Genomic DNA, 22,269 nt, shown 5'->3' with positions numbered 1-22,269 from the left:
GCAAAGTGTTTTTCTTATTTTAATTTATTTATTTTTTTAGCAGCAGTAGTGATACTCAGAGCAAACCAGGTGTCATGCAGATGGTGTTGTGGGAGTTTTAACACAAGCAGTGAGGAGGAAAAATATATGTCAACCGTGTGTCTTTTTTTAAAAGAGTAATTTATCGAAGGCACAACAACAAATTACACAGCAGATATGAGAAACTGGGAGGTCAACTCCCAAAAATGGGCATTTGCCTGAGTGAAGAGTGTACAAAATTTGTCTTAAGATTTATTTTTCTTACTATGCAATTACAATGCAGAATTGCGCTGTTGAAATCCAAGTGTGCTTTAAGTCATGCAAGTCATTCATCCAGTTCCCCGTTGTGTTTTTGAGTTAAAAAATGTCTAAACTGGACAGAAAATTTGATGTGTTATTGAAATATTGGACAATTAATACCTGAACACCAACTATAAAGTCTTAAAAATGCAAACATTTTAAATAAATGTTTGCATGCTTATTTAAAGACTTAAATAAGCAATACTTAGCCTGGTGGGGGCACAAGTAAAGCCTGATGGCCCGCCAGGCTTATAATGCCCTGGGGGAAACCCTGGAAACCTTATAATGCTGCATTTTACATTCTGCTGATGAAGTCGATGGATTAAACAGACAAAATAAATGGCCATTTTATTAATTCTTGTTTTAATGGAATGATTCAGGAAGATCTACAGTTAAAGGACAAAGGCATGATATGGATTTAGGGCACAAGTCGGTCTAAGCTACTTAGAGGCTACAAGCCTGTAGTTTTTGGTCAGCAAGCTTCAGAGACACCCATGTGTTGAGCATGGAGGCCCTCAGCTTGCACCACACCAGGTGGTTGCTCAAGCCGATGATCTGGGCCGCAAACTGAGCCGCAGCATCAGGAGAGAGGATCGTGGAGCAGCCCAGGCCTGTGGAGGACACGGAAGACAAGAAAGCTTAGAGGCTGTGACAGATCAACCCGCCTCTTGTTAATGGTACAGCAAACAGGACGCCGAGTGCTCTGCTCACCACTCGGCAAACGGAGGGATGACCAAACGTCTTGTGCTCCCCAGTCTGGAGTGAGAGGGGGGCAGTTGATGACGGGATAAGCGGTGTTTCCAGACATCACCGGCCCCAGGCCGTTACTCCTGCCAGCTACAGCCACGAATATAGTAGGAACCCCGTCACCTAGGGGTGAAAAATAAGTTAAAAAAAAAAAACACATAGGGGAACACCTATCAGTTAGCCCTTTCATCATAAGAAATGCATACCTTCATATTCTGCTTTAATACGGAGGGTCTCATCTGGGCCTTTGTGAGCAGACGTGACCCTCAAGATGCAGGGGAGTCCATAGGAGGTGCAGGCCTTCTTGATTTTCTCACAGTGAGCCATATCAGAGGTGGAGCCCATCAGAACAACCACCCGGCCGCTGGCTTGGGGCTCCAGGAGGAGCTACCAATAACACAGGGATCAATACCCACATTAAGCACACTGCAGGCGTTAATGTTTAAGAAGAACACCAACTAGTGCTACAGAGTACTATACAAGAACAGCAATCTGCATGCTCATGCTTCTGGTCGTGTTTTTTCATATTTTCCCATCCACTTGAATTTCAGAAAGACAGTCATTTTCCAAATGGCCGCCGTTTGACTCTAAAAGCAATTATTGCCATAAACTGTTCCCTATTTTTATGACTTGGATGTCAGTGGATAGCTGTGACCACCATTGACAATAACCATTACCAATTATAGTGAAAATATACATGCTCCACTATAATCATTTTGAAAAATGTCCAGAGAGAAGAAGAAAAAAAAAGTAAAAATCAAGAAAATATACATGATTTGTATTGCTCAAAATATATAGGCTACGATTTGACACTAAACACTTTCACCTAGTTGGAAAACGTAAAATCATTTCCCATGATGACAAAGGTGGCCATCTTGAAAAATCAAAACATCATCAGTAAATATGATTTGTGGGTCCAATTGTGTACGATTTGCCATCAAAATTACTCATCTGCTCAGGGATCATCTTGGAAAATTGCTGCCATCTTGAATTTCTTCAGTGGCTAGCATGTGAAAATTTTTGCTGAAATATTCAACCATCTGCTGCACTAAACCAAAGCATTCCTCAGGTACTGATATCAAGTAAATCCTACCTGGACCCTTTCAGAAACCCACTCAAAGTTCCTCTTCACCATCTGCATTGCTTCTGGAGTAACTTCTTTCAGGTCTCGATACACCTGGGGGCGGGGGGAGAAACCCAAAACATTTTAGCCTTTACAGTTCATTGAAGGTACGTCATCATACAATAAAGACGATTACAGTTTCTGACCTGCTTATCTTTCTGCTGGCTCCGATCGCCAGCCGGCCAGAGCCTCCACGAGTCGTTGTCGATGACGTCAGAGAGAACAATCTCCCGTGTTTTAACATTCACGCCAAACTCGATCTACAAAGATTTAAATAGGAAAATAAAATAAGTTCTGTTGTTGGGTAGAGTAAATAACCAGCAGGGGGGGGGGACTACCTGCCTTCATGTCCACCAGCGTACAGTTTTGAGTAGCCCAAGCCTTCTCTAGAATCTCAAAGATGGCCACTGTGCTGCGGTTCATGATGTCCACCTCACACTGACCGATGGTGAGCCCCGCCAGGCTGAACTTGGCCGCCAGCACCTGCTCCTCGGACCACTGAGGATCGTTGTTGGCGTCGTCCTAAAGAGAACAACAGTCATTCAGCTCGCCCCCATTTACAGACGGCCGATTTCAATCATCGTGAGCTTTCGCGCTTACTTTGAAGAACATCTCCATCTTCAGTGGGGTGAAGCGGTAACCCTCTTTGACTCCCGGGTTTCTCTTCAAAAAGGACCCAGTTGCCACTCTGCGACACACCCACTCAATGGGAATCATCTCGCAGTGGGCAGCGGTGAATGCCGTCTCCGAATGTTGCTGCACAAAGGCAGTCTTAATGCCTGCAAAACAAGACAGATGTTAAGAAACGCTCCTGCTTAACGCCAGCCTTAGACTTTAGAAATGTATTCCAGGTTTTTGAAAGAGTTTCAGACATTTTTAATGTTCAAATTCAACACTTTTTCAAACTCAGAAACAGCAGTAGATTCTTGACCATATTTTTCAAATTTAGCATAAGTGTGAAAGTACTAAACAGAAAATAATATGTATGTTTGTATTGCCTTAAAAACACAAAACTTAGATACATCAGTAACTATACGAGTGAACAAATGTATAAAGGGATGGAAGGGCATGACAAATGAACGTCTGTACAAATGGTTCGTTCCAAATGGCTAACTCAAATCTATTATTTAGATGAATGGAAGAATGGGCAAAAACAAAGGGATGAGTGGCTTGGTTAGGGCAGATCTAATTTGTCATTCCTGACATATAAAATACACCAATAAACTTCCAGCCTTTCCAGAGCAGTTAGCAAAAGATGATGGCCTAAAATGGCTCAAACATCATTACAAGAACTGATTGGTTGATTGTTTAAACAGAGAGAACTTCAAAAAGCCATCAGCAGTGTAAAGACAGGCTCCATCCCTCAATGCAATTCTGCTTAATTAGAACGTGACTGGCCCAGTTCTGGTGAATTATGAATAAGAAAGTCACAAGACGGACCCGACTGCCGCTTGATTTACACACACCAGACTGAAGAGGCACATGGCAGAAAATTACCCAGTTACTTCTGAGTAAAGGCAGAGAAAACGAGTGATTTGGAGATAAATTCATTCGTAGCTGTACTTTGTCTTTACAGATAGCAAATGCCTGATGTTACCGCAGGGCAAACATGTCAAAGCCAAGTGGTCTTCTTTGTCCTTAGTGGTCACCTTACTGATCTCTGGCCTTTCCGTTCGGAATCACTCCAGTATTCATGGCAATCGTTAGTACTCAGCTGCTAATAAGACTAAGGTTGTCGCAATAAGCAATAAATCGCTTGAAAAATTGAAAAAACAAATTCAATAATTTCCCTTTGCCTGATTTATTGTTTCTTCTGTCCATTGCATGGGTGTCAACCAGCCCTTTTTTGAATAAGACAGTTTTGTCTACAGAAACTTCATAATTAATGTTATTTATTTATTATAGGTATATAAAATGTCTTCTAGTTCTATTGCAAAATGTTCATTATAATTTTAATTTTATTGATTTGAGAATCTGCCTTTGCATTCTTATGCCATAACCATTATATTACTTGAAAATGGTCTCTAAACAACAATATTATTGTGTATTGGAATAAATTCTGTGACAATTTATCGTCAAGCTAAATTTGTTATCGTGACAGGTCCTAATTAAGGTAGTTTTTCTTTGTACTGTCAGAGAGTAGGTGGGATGAATAACGATCATATTCCTGAAATATCTTGAGGAATTTGTGTGAAACTTGCTTGAGGGCAAATGTGACACATCTGCACCAGCTCACGCTGCACCCTGCAGCACCAGCACCTTTGGGTTCACAAACGTCACCAAGTCCTCACCAGATTCCTGGAGAAGTTTGAACACGCAGCAAGTCGTCTTGTTGGCGATGGCAGCCTTGCCCTCCATCTGATCTTTCCTCGCTGCATTCCCAGCGGTGATCTGGTCTTTGGACTGCACCAGAACCAGTCCCGGCTGGTCCACCAGCTCGAAAATCTGCTTTGTCTTCCCCTCACTCAGCTTCTGGCCGATGTTCAACTCTGAAATCACGCACAAGAGCGAAAAGAGAAATCAAGCTGGTGGCGTTTAATAACTAAAGCATGAATTGATTGTTCGTGCAGTACCTGTGCTGGAAGCCATCGCGTTGGTCGGTCCTAAACTGTCCTAGAGTACAAGCCAAAGAAAGTTGTCAGGAGCAGCAGCAGGGAGGCGTGGAGGCATGCAGCAGGAGAGAGGAAGAAACCGAGCCCTGTCTTACGTTCACTGACAGCCAATCACAGCCTTCCACAGACTCCCTCAGCCAATCACAGCAGCGTTTTGCGATCACGTGGGTTCAGGACGCTCCAACACATAATTTTAAGGAGAAAAACTTTGGAGTGCCACCATTTTTAAGTTCGATAAGACAATCGATCTGTCGAAAACCAGATCAACACGAGACGGCAGGTCTAGTGACCAAGCAGGATAGTACAAACACTTGTGTTTGTGATCAAATCCGGGTTTATTCATTCATGATAAGAGTTAGGACGTCTTGTTTCTTCGGTAAAAACCGTCTCAATCTTTTTTTTTTTCCTTCCTTACCCTTGATTGAATTAGTGTGTTTCGGCCTCGTGATGGCGAGTTAAAAACGGTGTCAGCTGACCTGTTTTTGTTCGCCACGTTGTGTCACACAAAGCACGTGTTCACTCAACAGTGTACGTGGACGCGCACGCTGCTTCGCTCGGTCAGTTCGGGTTAACGGGGTAACCGGTGGACTCACAGCGTCGGGGCCAGCATGGAGTTTGAGGAGTCCGGTATTGGGGAAGAGTGCGGGGTTTTCGGCTGCGTGGCTGCCGGAGAGTGGCCCACGCAGCTAGAGGTGGCTCAGGTTCTCACTCTGGGACTGGTGGCGTTACAGCACAGGTAAGCGTCGTGAAGGTTTGCCTTGAGTAACGGAGGATAACTTATCTTTTGGCTAATGGCTCTCTCTTGACTGGCTTTTTTCCCCCTCCAGTGTCAAGTTCAGGAGAAAAAAATAAAAATAATAATGCAGGCACGGTTACCTAAACTCAAACCTGTAAATATTTAATACATTTAAAATTTGCTATTATTTGTGTTAGAGTGTTTGTGTGACGTTTTGAGTCCACTCAGTATTTCTAAGTAGAAACTGCGGGTTTAAAGTCTGTAAAACATTTAAAGCTACTACTCAGACTTGTTTCTTTAAAAGCCATCAAAGTACTTTATATTTAGGTTTTCGCATACAGTACATGTGATATTTTTATTTTGCCGGGAATAGCTATTTAAGCAATGTAGAGTCTACCCTCTCAAAAACAAACTTCCAGGTGGACTTGCCTCTGATGACCTCACATAAGGCAACTGATCAGTATTGTGCACATCTTTTGCATTTTTGCAGGGTTTTTTTAATGTTAATCTTCATTTATCAATTAAAACTTTATTCTACAAAAGAGTTTCCTAATTTCATGTAACCACTTCAACATGTGTGATGTAATTCACACAAAGAAAGAAAACTGCAGGATTGGTAGGGTTTGTCTACGTTTGATAAACTAATTGATTAAATTCTAATCTTTTTTAATGTCATTAGTTCATTTCTAACAAGTTTCTAAGGACATCTTCTCCACTTGGTTTGATTTCATCTCAAAAAGAAGAGAAAATAAAAATTAACTCATAATTAACACAAAATTTAAAAGAAATTGTAATGAGTTTTTAAAATGTGTTTATTATACCTAAGTGACATATAACCCTTTTCTGTGACAGAAACAGGAAGCCAAAGTGTGCTATGTATTGCCTCAGGATTAAAAAGCTCTGCTTCATAGTAAGCTTGACTTGATGCAGTTGCGGTCCTAGGATGAATTGTGCCCTGGACAGGCTCCTTTTGCAGCCCCCCCCCCCCCCTGCCTCCTCACACACACACACTTATCTGATGAGGCCCATTATATAAGAAAAAAGATCGAACTCTGTAACTAGTGTGCAGTAATCCAGATATTGTGAGTATCAGTACAATTTTAAGCTAGAGATGGTTAAATGGATTTCCACTAACTGGACACGCAAATAATCCATAGAAAAACCCCTTGAGATGTGCTGTGATAACATCACTTTTCTTTTCCTTTTGCTACAACCTCAACCATCAACACTTCTTTAATTTTACTAAGCTGATATTCATTCATAATACAACCTTGAATGAGACACAATGAATGAGAATCACTGTTGGCTGAAACATCATTTTCACTTAATTAAAAGTTTTAAATCAATGTTAGATTTGCATATGATTTAAATCAATATCATGACTAATGTCCTTCAAAATTACATTTCATAGTGCAGGTAATGACCAGTAGTGGCAAAAATAGGAATTAACACACTTTCTATTTGAATTATCAGCCTGTACTTGAGAAGTTTTTTTTTTTTTTACTGTAAGTGACATTGGTTTCTAATGATTACCTGTGTTTTCGGGGGCGGATTAGAGTGGGCCATGGAGCAGACGGATTTGATCTTTATTATGGGAACATGCTCCTGCTCCTCTTTGCACAGTGCCTCCACCTGAGCACGGCCTGTATTCAGTAGTTTCGCTGGTTTCTGGTATGTGGAGTCTGAAAGTAAAAACATCGGCAAGCTCTGATGTCATTACTGTCCTTCATACATAGTTTGCGTCACAGTCGACCTAATCTGGCATTGTGTGTGTCTTTTGTTTTTTTCTTTTTTTCTTTGTTACTACAATTATATCCTCATCTTGTTACCAGCCTCTGTGTAGCAAATCACGGGGACGGAGCCCTCGCTTATTCAAGACATCATGGGACATGCTCAGTGATGACAGAAAGGAGGAATTTTTAAAAACCTTGATCCACAGCTTTTCTCTTCGTTCCTCTGTTTGCTGGAAAGTTGACGTCTTTTCCCGCCAGAGTCTCAGAGGGGCCTGCAAACACCAAGCAGCAAAAACAGTGAGGAAGTAAACTCAACAGCTTAATTTGTTTTTTTAAAACATAGTTTTTTATGCTTTTCAGGATATTGATACTGTGAATGTTTCAATAAGTTGGTGCATAATTTTAAGTCTTGAATATTGGGGATATGTTTGGACTAGTACCTCATGCTAACATTAACTTTATAGTCAAAATTAGCATTTTAGCTAACGTTACGATAATGACGGTGGTAAGTTGTTAATATTAATAAATGGTGATGATAGAACTGTTTAAGTTAAAATTTTAGCCTTCACACTATTGTTACTCAATTAAATATGTTAGTGTAGGTTAATATGCTACGAAAAGTCATAATAACATTAACATTTTAGCTCATTTTGATATAAAAGCTAAACTATAAACTATATGTCGTGAATGTAGTAAGTCAGCATGTTAAATTGTTTGGACTTTTACTTTGTAGATAAAAGTCCAAACCCTACCGACCCTATTTTAAGGTCAGTGTGTAGAACACATTACTTTATTAAAGCAATGCAGTACTGACATTTTATTCTATAACAGATAAAGATATTGAGGGTAAAGTGCGGCCTCATGTTTATGGTTGGTTTAAGTCCCTTTTTCTTGTTTAGCTAAAGAACTAAAGGTCTTTTAATAGTAATTAGACAAATTATGATCAGCTCACTCTTTGGGGTGCGATGTTGATCCGACTGATGCTCCCTGATTTCTCGCAGCCTCAGATCATCAGTGTCTATGACTAGGCCAGAATCACTACGACAAGTTTTCTCCTCCACCGCTGCTCCTCTGCTTGACTTTGCTAAGCAAACGTCAACCCGACGCTTTTCCTCACAAATCTGCAAGACTGGGAGTGGGCCCGAATGCGAGGCGTCAGCAGCCCCCCTGGCACTTAGCGAGCCGTTTGGGGCGTGTGTCATGATGGCGTCCACTTCATCATAAAACCTCATGAGGCGCTTCCGCTCAGCTTCGTCCGTCTTGCTCCTCTGAAGGGACCGGTAGAGGTACTTGAGGTTTTTGTACTTGGTGTGGCACTGCTTCCAGTCGCGTTCAATGCCTTGCTGCATGAGCCGGTTGGAGATCTGGACGAAAATGTCCCTCTTTCTGGTCGAGCTCTCCAGCTGCTTGCACACGCGTTCATCGGACCACACCTGGATGAGAGCTTGCACCTCCTGGTCGCTCCAGTTCCGGCCAGTGTCCGACACCGTGACCACGTGGAACTGGTCTGAGCTTGGGGAGTCTGCTTGTGTCAGATGGGCCTCTGTGGTGCAGAAGAATAGAGGTAGTAAACATCTCTTTGATCCAGAGTTCTTGCACATTTCGCTGTGTTACAAATTCATAATTTTTGGGGATTATTGGTTGTTTTTAACCAACTTAAATGTATAAATCAAAAAATTTATGGCAAATGTGTTTTACCAACTTCCTCGTTAAAACATATTTGCAAACAAAGGATTTTCATGTTAAATACAAATTGTATATATTTTGCAGTTTTGGCTTAACATCAGCTTTGACTCCGTTCTTCGCAGAGTCTGAATACTCCAGTTAATGATAATCAATTTACTAAATTAGATGACAATTACTTAAAGAATCGAGTCGTCACAATTAATCTAATTTACTGTTTCAGTCTTAGATAGATCATGGAATGTTGTTGGATGGATAAATTGACACTGCATGGAACAGATGATGGAAATGGATGAACATTGATTGGTAAACGTTCAATGGACAAACAGACGTATAGGTGAATACATTGTGGAGAACAATGGATGGATGAATACACAAATGAGCAAACGGTTGGATTTAGCACACAGGTGGATGTTGGATTTTGAACAAATATGGATGGCTGTTGGATGAATGGATGGATGAAACTTTTAGGTAATGTGAAGATGAATGAAGGTCAGAAATGTAAACATCTTCCTTGTATTACACAGTGAATTGGATTGAAACATTGGTAACACTTTATTTGAAGGGGTGTGCATAAGACTGATATGACACTGTCATAAACATGACATAACACCTGCATTAAAAGTCCATTAAAAGTGCCAACTTTGCATTATTTTGTAAATAATGACAATTTAATGCAAAGTTGGCATTTTTAATGGACTCTCAGTGCAACTTTTAGAGCAACTTTGTATTAAAAGTGTCATTATTTACCGAATGACACTTCATGACAACATTCATAAACATTCTTAAAGACTTCTTCATGTTCATGACAGGTGTCATGTTAGTCTTATGCACAGCCCTTCAAATAAAGTGTTACCGAAACATTACATCATACCTGTGCCTCTCCATTGTGCTTCTATGTCTCCATCAATATCATAATCATCACTGTTGTCGTCTGAAAATATATTACAGAAAAATTAATTTTCCTGAATTCGATTGTATGGTGTGTAATCCATCAGTAATGCCCACCGTCTTCAATCTCAATGATGATCTCGTTGTCTGACGTCGTGATGGATCTCGTGTTGCCCGGCGGTGTCTGTAGCTGGCCCGCCGGCGCATCTCCGTTGTATAGTCTCTTTTGCATCTCCTCTGTCCCATTCTCCAGTCCCTGGTTGAGCAAGATGGCTTCCACCTCTTCAAAAAACTTCATATACCTCCCAGGGCCCCCGGCGCCGCTGCCCGCGGCGGCGTGGGCGCTCTTTGCCGTCTTGTAGTCGTACTTCAGGTTCTTGTATTTGGTCCGACACTGCTTCCAGTTGCGCACCACCCCGAACTTCCTCTGCATCTGGCGGGCCATCTCCTGGAAGATGCACTTGTTGCGCAGCGTGCTCTTCAGGCGCTCGCGGACGCTGCGGTCGGCCCAGACGCACAGCAGCGCCCGCACCTCGTCGTCCGTCCAGTGGCGGCCGCCCTCTTCGGTCACGTTTGGTGTGAGAGGAAGACTGGGATGCATTCTAGCCTTTATTCCTACAGACACAGACATTTTTATCTAGGGATGAACCGATCCACTTTTTTCACTGCCTATATCTGAGGTTTGGTTTTGGCTGATGTGTACCACTACAGAAAATTAGTGCTGAACTGACTTAAAACGTTTCTTTTTTGTAAACATAAACATGTACTGCGTTACAAATATATTTGATAATTCTGCACTAGTAACACATTTAAATGCTGCAATAGCCTCACAAGCTTGGTCAAACAAGTAAAAACAGCACAACTTTGAATTTGTTCAGTCAGTTCAATGAGGAGTACAACAACTTAATGTAAAATAAATAAAAACAATAGGTTCACCACCTTGGTCAACCATGTAAAAATAAACTGTAACAAACTTTCTTTGAACTAGTAATTCTAAATATAATGCAAAATAAAAAACCATGAGCAAAAAGCATAGAATTAGACTGAATAGATCTGCCCTTATATATCGAGCACATTGTCACTGATACCTGATCTAGAATTTTCTAAATCAGTGCATCTCTACTTTTACATTTGTTAAAACTTTTTTTTTGAATTGGGGAAATAATTCAGCTTTTAGAGCAAGCAGGCAAAAACAAACAAAAAAAAACTTGTATAACATACTTGCTCTTTAAGCAAAGCTGAACATCTTAGGCAGTGCTACGGTTTGTGCTAACCCCAGATTTACCTTCATTCATTGGCACTGAGACTGAGGAAATGTAGATGGCCTCCACCGGCCTTCCATCCAGTCCCGGGGCAAAGCCGGCTGACGTGCCCGCGGCCGCGTCAGCCCTCCTGCTCTGAAGTCCCAGACTCCTGCTCTTAGCCTGACACTCCCTCCAGCCGCGCGCGACGCTGAGCCGCCTCAGCCGCTCTGAAATCAACTCGAACGTGCCCCTGCTCTCTGCGCCGTGCTGAGCTCCAACCTCATCCCACACTGACACGAGAGCCAGCACCTCTGCTTCCCCCCACGGCCTCTCCGGCGAGCCGTGCTCCTCCACCACCACCTCCCCGTCTGCCCCTCTTTGTCTCTCTGTTCCTCTCTCCATGTTTCGAGCTGACCTGGAAACGTTTTCGTTTCCTCGGCCCCCCCTTTCTATCTTTTTTTTATTTATTTTTTTGTCTCTGCTGCCCGGTTCCCTAGGCAACCAGGCGGTTAAGCCTGAGAGCAACGCCTACGTGCTGAAAAGCAGCCTCACCACTGGCTTAAGCTGTGTGCAGAGGGGGCGGGATCAAGTGTAATCTGAGAAGCAGCTTGGTGAAATGGACTGAAACTGCAGCAAGACGACTCTCCATGAATGGCAGCTCCGCAAATGAGAAGCTCCTTTGTTCTGTTTTTTGTGTGTGTGTCCCCTCCTCCAGCTCTGGTTCCTCTTTTCTTCTTCATTGCTTAAATCAAACCGGTTTCAACCGCCTCAAGGCGCATTATCAGAGCTGAGTTTGTTGGAGCATGTCCGGTCCTGTTGGAATCTTTTATCAGGACTCCATCCTAGCAAAATTGACGATTTTGTTTTTGCTTCCTCAGAGGTCAGGAAAGTGCTGGGATTGTCACAAGCAATGGAGCCAGTCCGCCTACATACACGAGCCACAAGGTGAACGAGTTGTTTAATTCACACACGCATCAAACGTGGCCTCAGATCGCACACATGACGTTCGGTTTATACGTAAACGCTTCACCCTGGATCACTTTAATGGCCGCTCGGGCCTCTCCTGGTTTGTTTCTCACTCGAATAATAATCTGATTTCAACCAATGATCCCTCTCTGCATTTCTCAGGGCATGGGATTAGTGAGCACCGCTTTCCCACCAGAGGCTCTGCTCAAGCTCCGCTACGGGAACCTTGGCATCTGCCACACGCGCTACTCGACGACCGGGTTCTCGGAGCTGCAGAACTGCCAGCCCTTTGTGGTCGACACGCTGCACGGCAGGATCGCCGTGGCGCACAATGGAGAGCTGGTCAACGCCCGCGCCTTAAGGAAAAAGGTGACGACGAGCATTATATGTTATTTGTGATTAGTATTTATGCTTTAGGCATAAATACATTTTTCCCTCTCATTTTTTCACTTACTTGCTGATTCTATTCCAGCTCCATGGTTGTTTGTAGCCACTGCATTCACAGAGAACCCAGTCTGACATGAAGTTGTTAGTTTGACAACAAGCAATTTCCTCTTGGGGATCAATAAAGTTTATTCTATTCTATAAAGCTGAGTCTGAGTTGTTAAAACACCGATTATGTTTTATAAAAAAATCAGTGGGCAGTATTATGTAAAATTAATGTTTTTGAGCTTTACGTCATGTTATATCGTCAGTCCCTCATCAAAACCATGCCTAAAGTGTTGCATTTATTTCTTTATGCATGTCTGGGAAATACTTCAATCTCCCATGGCAACCATTCAGCTGTGCAAAACACCTGAGTGGACCTAGCGTTGCGTTCAGACCTCCTGAGCTTTTTTTTTTTTTTACTTTCTGTGTCACAGAGCAGCCCTGCCCCATGACTCCCCCACTCAGCTCCTTCAGCAGCAACAAGCAAACACCTGATGGAACTGCACATCTACTGAGCTCTTTATACGAGCTACTTCTGAGTGAAACACTGGCAAAAACTTTGTTAAAGGGTTAATTGAGGAGGTATGATGTGATGACATCTTGGAGGCGGAGTTTCAGAAAGAGCAGGAGTTTCTTAAGGAGACAGAGACCCAATTTCACGGCATTAAATTACAAAATCAAATTTCTTTTAAGTCATGTTTTATATATGTAGCATTTTTATAACATAGTTACTTCAACCAATAGATGTGATTCTATGTGCCTGAAAAACATATAATACTGCCTCTTTAACGCCTATCAGGACAGCAGCTTTGAGCACGTTTTGCGTCTAATGCCCCTAGTCTTAACTTTGTGGTGCAGGTAATGCGCCATGGAGTCGGTCTCTCCACCAGCTCAGACAGCGAGCTCATCACCCAGCTGCTGGCGCTGACTCCGCCCATGGAGGAGCTGGACACACCTGACTGGGTCGCCAGGTGACTACCAAGTCCGGACGCTGCCGAAATGCACCTTCTCGCATTATTTCCTCACCTGACTTTTAGTTTTCTTCTATTGTAGAATTAAAAACCTCATGACGGAAACGCCCACCTCTTACTCGCTGCTGGTCATGTTCAAAGATGTCATCTACGCGGTGCGTGACCCGTATGGGAACCGGCCCCTCTCCATAGGAAGGCTTGTTCCCATCTCTAGGCTCCACAGTCCAGGTATTTGAGTAGATTTTGCTGTTTGATTTTCACTTGTTTAGAATATTGCTCTAATTGAGTTGTGAAACTGGGAGAAGTGAAAGTTTAGTCCAGGCTGGCGGGAAGCCAGTTGAAGATCTCTAACAAAGACATCGGATCAGCATTTCAATCATGGCGTCCACGTCTTTCCCCTCTGAACTCATTTTCTTACAAACACGAGGTTCAGCACCCTGGGATTTGATTTCGTCAGAGGTCAGAAAGCTGCTGGTGGATGATTAACTTGACCCTTTGCTCCCTGGTTAGGTGCAGGAGAAGAGGACACTGAGGGATGGGTTGTGTCATCAGAGTCCTGCAGCTTCCAGTCCATCGGAGCAAAGTAATTGCTTTTAATGTTTCTCCATATGTCCATAACTCTGGTCTGTATTAGTTTCTAACATTGCCAAGTCCATCTCAGGTATTACAGGGAGGTCTTACCAGGAGAAATAGTTCAGATATCCAGGTTTGGAGTGAAATCTCTAAGCATCGTTCCTCGCCCTGAAGGAGACCTGCCCGCCTTCTGTATCTTTGAATACGTTTATTTTGCCAGACCAGACTCCATTTTTGAAGGTATGAATATTTCTGTATTAAGCATTAAGCCGCGTATAATTGCGTAAATTGGAAGTACGAAAAAATAAATTTGCTTAATGAAAATATAAACTTAGAAAAAAGAAGAAAAAAACTCATATTTTTTATTAAACAAAAAGTTTCTGCGCTAAGGTGGATTTTCTGAAGTATCGAAGTTAGTGTATTTTGCAAAATGACAATGGAAACACTTTTCTTCGCATCACACGAGTCGTGATCAAAACCAGATGTTACTAGTGGCGGAAAAGACAAAGAAGATGACAGGAAGTTGTTGACGCGGTATGCTTTTTTTTCCCGCGTGAACAAACTTATTCATGTGATTTTAATTGCGTTTCCATGGAAACCCCACAATTTTGTCGACATCAGGGGAATATCGAAAACCTTTTGCGCACATTTGTAATGGAAACGCAGCCGCTGTGTAGTGACCGGATATTACCGCACCGCAGGGCAGATGGTGTACACCGTGAGGCAGCGCTGCGGCCGCCAATTAGCCATCGAAGCTCCGACGGACGTAGACCTGGTCAGCACGGTGCCGGAGTCCGCCACCCCTGCTGCTCTGGGCTACGCTCAGCAGGTCAGTCCGCAAATCATCTGCTCAAAGATGGAAACACGTCAACACTCACAATAATATCTCCCTGTCGTCCTTCTCCCAGTCCGGCCTCCCATACACGGAGGTTCTGTGCAAGAACCGCTACGTGGGAAGAACGTTCATTCAGCCAAATACCCGCCTGAGGCAGCTGGGAGTGGCCAAGAAGTTTGGGGTGCTGACCGACAACTTCGCAGGGAAACGAGTGGTGCTTATTGATGACTCCATCGTCAGGGGCAACACCATCTCCCCCATCATTAAACTGCTGCGGGAAGCTGGGGCGACAGAGGTTGGTTTCCTGTTGTTGGAGCGATGCAGATTAGTTTATAGTGTCCGTTTAGTTTTCATTCTATTTATTTACATGGAGATGTATGCAGAGAAGTGTTACCAGCTTGGCTCTGTTATTGTAGTGTTTCTATTTGTATTAATGAAGCTCTTTTTAGGACATTTTAAAATTGTGAAATAAATAAATCAAAGGAAATTATAATAAAATAAGTTACAGATAAGCATGGATAATTTTTTCCCACATTTTTGTTTTTTTAGCTCTGTATGATTGTAGTACTTTTACACTTGTGCTGTAAACAATTTTAAGCTAAATAAACTTTGCTAAATACAGACTTTTGCCTGACAAAAGAAGCTGATATCTTGATAATAATCAAGAATAGTTTTCTTTAATTCCCTGAAGAAACTACAATAAGCCATTTTTTTCCCAGAAATCATGAGAATTGATTACATTTCTTATGAGAGGATGTTTACTTCCTTTCATATGTTTTTTTGTTTTTTGAAAAATTATTGCTATCTTCTAAATAATCAAAAGAATGGATGAAAGTACACATTTAAGCCTCAACTGAAGTAAAGATCAAGTTAAAGAGAAAAATAATTAGACATTTTAAATGTCAAAATCTGAACTCACTGAATTTAAGTGTGAAGTTTAAACAAATATGTAAAAACATTTTTTTTATAAAAGTTACATACTGCAGCTTTCAGTAACTTGTAAGCATTTATCTGTTAGGAAAAAAATGAGAAAACTAGTGTTACAATGCTGGGTGGATTGAGTTTTCTTTCTACAGCACATTTGATAGACTAAACATGCCAACTTTTTTTAATCCCCACATATAGAATAATTAAAAAGCTAGAAATTTTTAATTATGAGCAAATGCAGTACAGATTTTTGTTTCATTCCACTAAAATCACACATAAATTGATCTCTATTAAAAAAATGCAATTTAATTTTTTTTACCCTTTCTGTACAGTCAATCTCTGAGACATGACATCTCATTCTATAAACGACAATACACAAAGAATCTCATGTTTTATAACTAAAGTATGAAGTGAAAAAAAATCACTGATAAAAATAGCACTCACTACTTTTACATAACTTCAGTGTTTACCGATTGATATAAAGAAAACCGCGATGGTGACTGAAGACTCTTGTCTGCAGGTTCACATCAGGGTGGCGTCTCCACCCATCAGGTTCCCCTGCTACATGGGCATCAACATCCCAACCAAAGAGGAGCTCATCGCCAACAAGCCAGAGTTTAAGGACATCGCTGGTTATATTGGTAAGGCTTAATAAACATACAGTATATGTTTTTTTAAAATACATGAACGTGTTTAAATGTTCGTCTCTGCTCGTGCTCGTTCTGCTGCGCAGGCGCCGACAGTGTCGAGTATCTGACCGTGGAGGGACTCGTCTCTGCTGTCCAGGAGGGAATCTCCTCCTTCCAGAAGGAGAACGTCAGCTCCCACAAGGAAGTCGGCCACTGCACCGCCTGTCTAACTGGGAAATATCCAATAGAACTGGAGTGGTAACTGGGACAGCAGCAGCGTAGTGGAGGGACTCAGTCCTGCCATCTGAAGGAAAGAAACTGTTCCACAACTACAGCGCAGGCATTTCTGCAGTCTCTGCTCCAAACTTTAAACTGAAAATTGTCACCTTCCTAAAATAATGGTTTAAGTAATTTTTATTTTTGTCTAAATTGTCTTTTGGTTAAAAAAATGAGTCTCACCACTGTTTTAGGAAGGTGACAAAATACTGCTTTTGGTTAAGCTTTACAACACTACTTTTCCTAAATCACTGGATGTGTGATTAATTTTCTAAGCACACTAATAACTATGTACATTTGTTTCCTTTGTATGTTTAAACATCAAATGTGTTTAAACATACAAAAAAACTTTGTATTCCAAGTATTTTCATATCAGAGCATTAAAATGTGTAAGAAACAACTGGAGACCAAAAACAATTAAACTCTCTTACTCAACGTCTTTAAATTGAATTTATTCTTTTTGCCAACTTGATACTTTTTGAAACTTTAATAAAGGCAAACATAAAAACATCAACAATGAGATTAACAATATGTGCTTTATATGCAACTAGCAATTAGCAATAAGGATTCAGAATACTTTAGATTCAACTTTGATCCAAAAAGAAAGCCACACTGGATCCATCCTAAAAAACATAATTCAACTGGATCTGAAAACGGTTCTTCTGCACAGGAGCAACTGTAGGCGTGTTCTTGTTCATCTCGATTTATCTCCAGTTTCTGTTGAAAAAGCAAAGCTGGTGATTAAAGCTGTAGAGATGAGGGAAAAGCTGAACATCTGCAAAGGACTTAAATCACCTGGGAGAGAAGCCGTCACATGCGTCATTCTCAAGTCGACCTCCTGTTGAGAGGCAGAAAAAGTGATTTCAACACATACATTTATTAGTTACTTCAGATTCATTGTTGACCGACTGGCTTCAAATGTCTGTTTATGTTTTGTTATAGCTCACAGCAACTGAAAACTGTCTGCAGCAGGAAGTGCTCTAAAATCTCCTGGGAGATTTTAACACATTTAAAAAATATAAAATAAAATAAACAGGTTTTAATAAAAGTTAAATACCAGCCAAAGCTTTCAGATTTACTGCGCCTGTATAACCTGCCGGATCCAACTGGGTCTCACCTGGAGAAGAGAAGAGGCGCTCGTGCCGGTCCATCCAGGCCTCCAGGTACGCTGTAGATTCCTGGGATCTGTGTTTACTGGGGCTGTAAGGGACGGCGCTGGGAAGGGGCGACTGGCAGCGTCTCAGCATCTCGTCGCTGTGACGCTTGGACCCCGGGGAGTAGGCGTAGTTCTCGTACCTGAGGCGTTTGGACTGCGGGTGGCCGTCACACCTCTGCTCCCTGTGGCGCTTCCTCAAGATGGAGCGGTGGGGCGACAAGGCGAGGGCTGCCAACGACGTGAAGGACGCGGTCCTCCCGGCCTCCGAGCTTCTTCCACAATGACGGCAAGGAAGGGCGTCGAAGGGAGCCAATTTGTTCAGGCACACAAACTTGTGGTAAACCCTCAGGTAGTCCTCCTCGACTTTCTTTGGCGGTTGGTAGGCGTGGCGTGGCAGAGAAGAGTCGTAGGAGAGGTTCCGTCTGAACCCGCGGTGGCTAGTCTCCGCCCGGGCCGGCAGAGGCAAGCTGGGCCATTGCTGGGGTGACTGAGTGGAGTCTTGGGGATCAACCATCTTCACCAGCACAACAGGCCTCTTGGAAGGAGGGGACATGGAAGTGGAGCATGATCTAATCTTCATCGGTTCTCTTGACCAATCCTCATAGTATTTTCTTCTGGAAAATGCAAGAGGAGACCGACTGAGGGCACTAGCCGTTCTTGTCTTGAAGGGACTGTGATGGACCGGGGTTCTGCAGATATCGGGCCTCTCTGGCACAGATAAAGTGTCTGCTACGGAGACCTCTGCTCGATCTGAGGAAACGGAAAGTCTCCTAAGCCTGAAGGACGGATCTGGAGATGATTTGGCACTGCTGAAGGGAGTTGGTGAGGCACTGATGGGGATCTGATCAGCAAGGTGGGTTTGTTTACAAGGGGAATACTCGGACACAGTGAAAGCCTCGTTCAACGACATCTCTTGTGGCTTAGCGGTGTCAGAGAAGTCCATTACCCTGATGGGACGTGGGGTGTCCCCAGTCAGCAATCCCCTTTCCCTGCCAGGAGACTGTCGTTCGTTACGCAGGCTCGCCAGTGTCAAGGGGACAGGACGAGGACGAGGAATCGTCTCAGTCCACATCCTCTCTGCAGGTCTTCCCGAGTCCTCTCGGAGAAGCCTCTTACTGGCTGACGGTTTCAGGTGGCTGTCATTGGGTCTCGCTGTGATGTCAAAGGTGGTGTTGAGTCTCCTAGACTGCTGCCTCCACCGGCGGTACCGCCTCAGTACGGAGCTGGCGGCCGTGAAGACAGTCTGTCGATGCCAGGCTCTTTCTATCCGACTAACCATCGTTGGGTAGAGCTCGGCCAGGGAGTTGGACCGACTGCTCAGAGACATCTGCAGCTCTTCGTCTTGGTCCTCTGGCAGGAGCTCGCTCTCTGACGGGTTCCTCCATGTCTCATCCAATGACCTGAGAGCTCCCTCTGCTGGATGTTAGTACAGAAACCAAAAATTTATCTACGTTAGAACAAGAGAGAGTCACAGTACTTTAGAAAATATTCACAATTTTTGAACTTCTGCATGGGTAATTAAATTACAACCACAAACTTCAAAGTATTCTGTTGGGATTTTATAAGGCAGACCAAGAGAAAGCTGTGCATGTAAAGAAGAAGAAAAATTATTCAACTAGGGCTGCAACTAATGATTATTTTAGTAATTGATTTTTATGAGTAATCCAAAAAAGGGCAAATTCTCCAGATATTAACACTTCAACTATGCACTGTATCTCTTAAACAAACTGTGGTAACTTTTGTCTCCTTACCGCTATCCTCATTAGCATGTTCACTGCTGTCCTTCACTTCATCAACGTTGCATGACAAATTTAACTGTTAAGAAAAAATTTTTTTTGAAATTAAGCCACAACAGATATTTTCAAGTTAAGTATCAATTGTTTACCCATTATGTTTACCTGAGAATGTGCTGTGATACTTGCTACAAAGAAAAAAAATAGTTTAATACAAACCACAGAAAATAAAAAATATATTTACTGGTTTCATATTGGGATATGTATACTTACTGTTTAAAGAGCAATCGCTTACATCCAACTGGCTCTAAAGAGAGGATGCATGTAGAATTCAGATTTTATACTTAGCTTTAATAAACACACCTCATGCATTGAATGAATGACTAACAAACCTTTGCCGCTGACTTTTCAAGGTGGTCTCTGGACTCTGCTAAATACTTTGAAAGAGCTGCACAATGGCAAGAAAGCAAAACAAAAATAGAGTTAATAAAATTGTATTAGCAATAAATAATTCTTACAGGGACTTGCCAAATTTTAATGTAATCTGTGAAATGCCATAAGCAATTTAAGTTTTAGCTGACGTGCAATATCAGTAAGTCACCAGTAGGTGGCGTTAAACTGACATTTTTTTAAATTAAAATCAAGGCGGTATAAGGCAAAAACATGAGTTCACTCACTTTTTAGGCCAATTTGGTTGATGTCCACCTCTAGCATGTCGTCTTCATCTTTGAGTTTTGAATACTGTCTCAAGAAAGGTAAATATTAGCGAACATCACCTCTGCAATGTTTTCAAGTTAACTAATGATTTAAAAAAAAAAAAAAAAAAACAGCTTGTTCCGCTAACATACCTTTTCAGCGATTCGGTCCAGAGACCTCTTAAACTTGGTGGTGTTTGCTTCTAGCATATTTCGCATAGATTGTGCCATACTGTCCGTTAAAAACATTTCCTTCTGGAAGTTCAAGGAATAAATGAAAATGTAGCAAACAATAGCCGAGCAAGGGAGAAAGGCGCTGTCAATTTGATTTTCTTCTTCTTCCTCCTCTTTCTGGGTGTTACATGCGGTATCCAGTACTTTACTGCCACCTACTGGTATGGAGTGCAACACCAGAATGGGGGACGGAAGAGCATCATCTTAAGCATACAAACAAGTCGGCCTTATAATGCATATAATCGTTTCCATTTATTTATTTATTTATTTATTTATTTATTTATTTACCATGAATCAAATAAATTAAACTTATATTTTACCGTAGGTATCTTGAATTAGTTCTATTATTTCCTTTTCGGATCTGACGCCTCTACAGTGAACACACCCCATCCTACAATCTGCATTTTAGAGCGGAATATTTGTCATTGCAGAGAATAACAAGGGACTCTACATTCTTGTAGCGTCACTCCTAAGGGGGAAACAAATCATATTCTTACGGAAGCAATATATTCAAGCAGTTGTGAATTTTGTACATGCCTATGTGTACAAGTTAAATGTCTTTCACAACAAAAACACCTTCATGTTCAGACAAGACAGAAATGTACTGTACTCCGTCGTACATTGAAATGAACGGTTTTATATCAATGTACTGCGACACTTACATTTAAGGATCTAAAATTATCCTAAATAAATTATAAAGCTAAAAATAAAAGTATGAGTTTTAGTTTATCATTAGAAATTGTGTGATCTTATGCTGCTGGGGCTGATAAATGTTAATAATAAAAATTTACGTTTTTAAAGAAATGGGATTGGACAATTTACAAGCACTACCTTTGAAGACAATCGTTATCTGCTGTTAACAAGTTGCGTTTTGTAACAGTTACGACACATATGTAGATAAATTGACTTATAATTTCAGATGGTCGGTATTAATTTTGTTCTTGATTAAGACATTTTATGGGTTTTGTTCTGTTTTGAAGTTATAAATGTTGTTTTTTATACAAGAAAAAAGGGAGAAAGCCTGCCCTCTCATGTTATTTTAAGGTACTACAACATAGTAAGTTTTGTCATTCAAAACAAAACTTATTAAACGGCAGAAATAGACACCGTTGGTGTCCGTTGGTGTAAATTACTGTTGGAATCTTTCATGTATGGTTGCATTGCCGGTATGTATCAAGTTTGTAACTTTGCAACATTGTTTTTGTTTAGCGATATAGCGCTCTAATGTTTTAAAGTAGTAGAGTATGTTTATGTTAATTAGATGCGTAGATATCGCGAGGTTATCGGGTGCGCAATTGGTGTACGCCTGATTTGCTCACAGACAATCGAATGTATTGTATTTTATGCTGCATATGATCACATATTTATTGTATTTTTTGTCTTCATTGCAGTTTTACCCTTTTAATTGTCATTAAACCTGTTGACAACGTCCTTCGGTCTTCAGAGTCGTGACACGAGAAAGGTGTTAGAAAGCCTGTGCATCAGACATGCACCAGTAACGGCACAGTAAAACGGCAGCGTCCTAACCGAAGAAGATAAGGCAGTTGTTGAAGCTAGAGTGAAGCAGACCGCTACTACGCCTTACCGCAACACGGCATACAGTGATCCTGCAAACGTCACCTAATCAACGTCGCCATGTCTAACAAGACGTCATCCCTTAAGACCCGGTCCGAGGCTTCCAGTGTCTCCTCTACAAGCTCTGCAGCAGCCAAGGCAAGAGCAAAAGCTGAGGCAGCCAAAGCCCGTCTCAGTTTTGCA

At 41.8% G+C, this 22,269-nt stretch overlaps 3 protein-coding genes across 5 annotated transcripts; 1 reads left to right on the top strand and 2 right to left on the bottom strand.

Moving 5' to 3' along the window:
- Nucleotides 1-664: 664 nt before the first annotated feature.
- paics (phosphoribosylaminoimidazole carboxylase, phosphoribosylaminoimidazole succinocarboxamide synthetase) lies at nt 665-11,504 on the bottom strand. The gene is made up of 15 exons (XM_014990130.2): nt 11,129-11,504; nt 9,961-10,458; nt 9,827-9,886; nt 8,222-8,812; nt 7,464-7,541; nt 7,070-7,218; nt 4,762-4,801; nt 4,480-4,677; nt 2,789-2,967; nt 2,531-2,710; nt 2,335-2,448; nt 2,159-2,242; nt 1,272-1,452; nt 1,030-1,188; nt 665-929 (listed from the first exon to the last, which is right to left on the bottom strand). The coding sequence occupies exons 1-15, from the start codon at nt 11,487-11,489 to the stop codon at nt 763-765; spliced, it is 3,039 nt and encodes a 1,012-aa protein (XP_014845616.2). The 5' UTR covers nt 11,490-11,504; the 3' UTR covers nt 665-762.
- ppat (phosphoribosyl pyrophosphate amidotransferase) lies at nt 4,926-17,138 on the top strand. 2 transcript variants are annotated; one of them, XM_014990135.2, is made up of 11 exons: nt 4,926-5,536; nt 11,966-12,032; nt 12,216-12,422; nt 13,341-13,453; nt 13,536-13,681; nt 13,964-14,036; nt 14,115-14,266; nt 14,728-14,855; nt 14,935-15,156; nt 16,309-16,429; nt 16,522-17,138. In XM_014990135.2, the coding sequence occupies exons 1-11, from the start codon at nt 5,409-5,411 to the stop codon at nt 16,677-16,679; spliced, it is 1,515 nt and encodes a 504-aa protein (XP_014845621.2). In that variant the 5' UTR covers nt 4,926-5,408; the 3' UTR covers nt 16,680-17,138. The 2 variants fall into 2 exon arrangements, with proteins under 2 accessions (XP_014845621.2, XP_087861304.1); XM_088005178.1 differs by lacking the exon at nt 4,926-5,536 and adding an exon at nt 11,592-11,782.
- Nucleotides 17,125-21,001, bottom strand: hjurp (Holliday junction recognition protein). Of its 2 annotated transcripts, none has more exons than XM_014990133.2 (9): nt 20,431-21,001; nt 20,260-20,323; nt 19,975-20,030; nt 19,856-19,889; nt 19,748-19,770; nt 19,601-19,664; nt 17,811-19,262; nt 17,489-17,531; nt 17,125-17,410 (listed from the first exon to the last, which is right to left on the bottom strand). In XM_014990133.2, exons 1-9 carry the CDS (start codon nt 20,524-20,526, stop codon nt 17,398-17,400), a joined length of 1,845 nt encoding a protein of 614 aa, XP_014845619.2. In that variant the 5' UTR covers nt 20,527-21,001; the 3' UTR covers nt 17,125-17,397. The 2 variants fall into 2 exon arrangements, with proteins under 2 accessions (XP_014845619.2, XP_014845618.2); XM_014990132.2 differs by having other exon boundaries at nt 17,811-19,265; nt 20,431-20,997.
- Between the last annotated feature and the right edge of the window lie 1,268 nt (nt 21,002-22,269).

Source organism: Poecilia mexicana, unplaced genomic scaffold (assembly GCF_051168715.1).
Source record: "Poecilia mexicana isolate PSO_F unplaced genomic scaffold, ASM5116871v1 scaffold_4, whole genome shotgun sequence".
Lineage (NCBI taxonomy): Eukaryota > Metazoa > Chordata > Actinopteri > Cyprinodontiformes > Poeciliidae > Poecilia > Poecilia mexicana.
The sequence above is the reverse complement of the archived record's forward strand: the minus strand, read 5'-3'. Positions and strand labels throughout refer to the sequence as shown.

What these genes read in the sequence shown, in the direction of transcription:
- ppat (XM_014990135.2), top strand. Translation starts at nt 5,409, where the DNA reads ATGGAGTTTGAGGAGTCCGGTATTGGGGAAGAGTGCGGGGTTTTCGGC. An exon ending in ACCAGACTCCATTTTTGAAG is followed by an intron (nt 14,267 to 14,727) that starts GTATGAATATTT and finishes ACCGCACCGCAG; the next exon opens with GGCAGATGGTGTACACCGTG. An exon ending in GGGAAGCTGGGGCGACAGAG is followed by an intron (nt 15,157 to 16,308) that starts GTTGGTTTCCTG and finishes TCTTGTCTGCAG; the next exon opens with GTTCACATCAGGGTGGCGTC.
- paics (XM_014990130.2), bottom strand. Translation starts at nt 11,489, where the DNA reads ATGGAGAGAGGAACAGAGAGACAAAGAGGGGCAGACGGGGAGGTGGTG. An exon ending in AGATGGAGATGTTCTTCAAA is followed by an intron (nt 2,711 to 2,788) that starts GTAAGCGCGAAA and finishes TGTTCTCTTTAG; the next exon opens with GACGACGCCAACAACGATCC. An exon ending in GTACGCTGGTGGACATGAAG is followed by an intron (nt 2,449 to 2,530) that starts GCAGGTAGTCCC and finishes AAATCTTTGTAG; the next exon opens with ATCGAGTTTGGCGTGAATGT.
- hjurp (XM_014990132.2), bottom strand. Translation starts at nt 20,526, where the DNA reads ATGTTTTTAACGGACAGTATGGCACAATCTATGCGAAATATGCTAGAA. An exon ending in GTATCACAGCACATTCTCAG is followed by an intron (nt 19,665 to 19,747) that starts GTAAACATAATG and finishes TTTTCTTAACAG; the next exon opens with TTAAATTTGTCATGCAACGT. An exon ending in ACATGCTAATGAGGATAGCG is followed by an intron (nt 19,266 to 19,600) that starts GTAAGGAGACAA and finishes ACTAACATCCAG; the next exon opens with CAGAGGGAGCTCTCAGGTCA.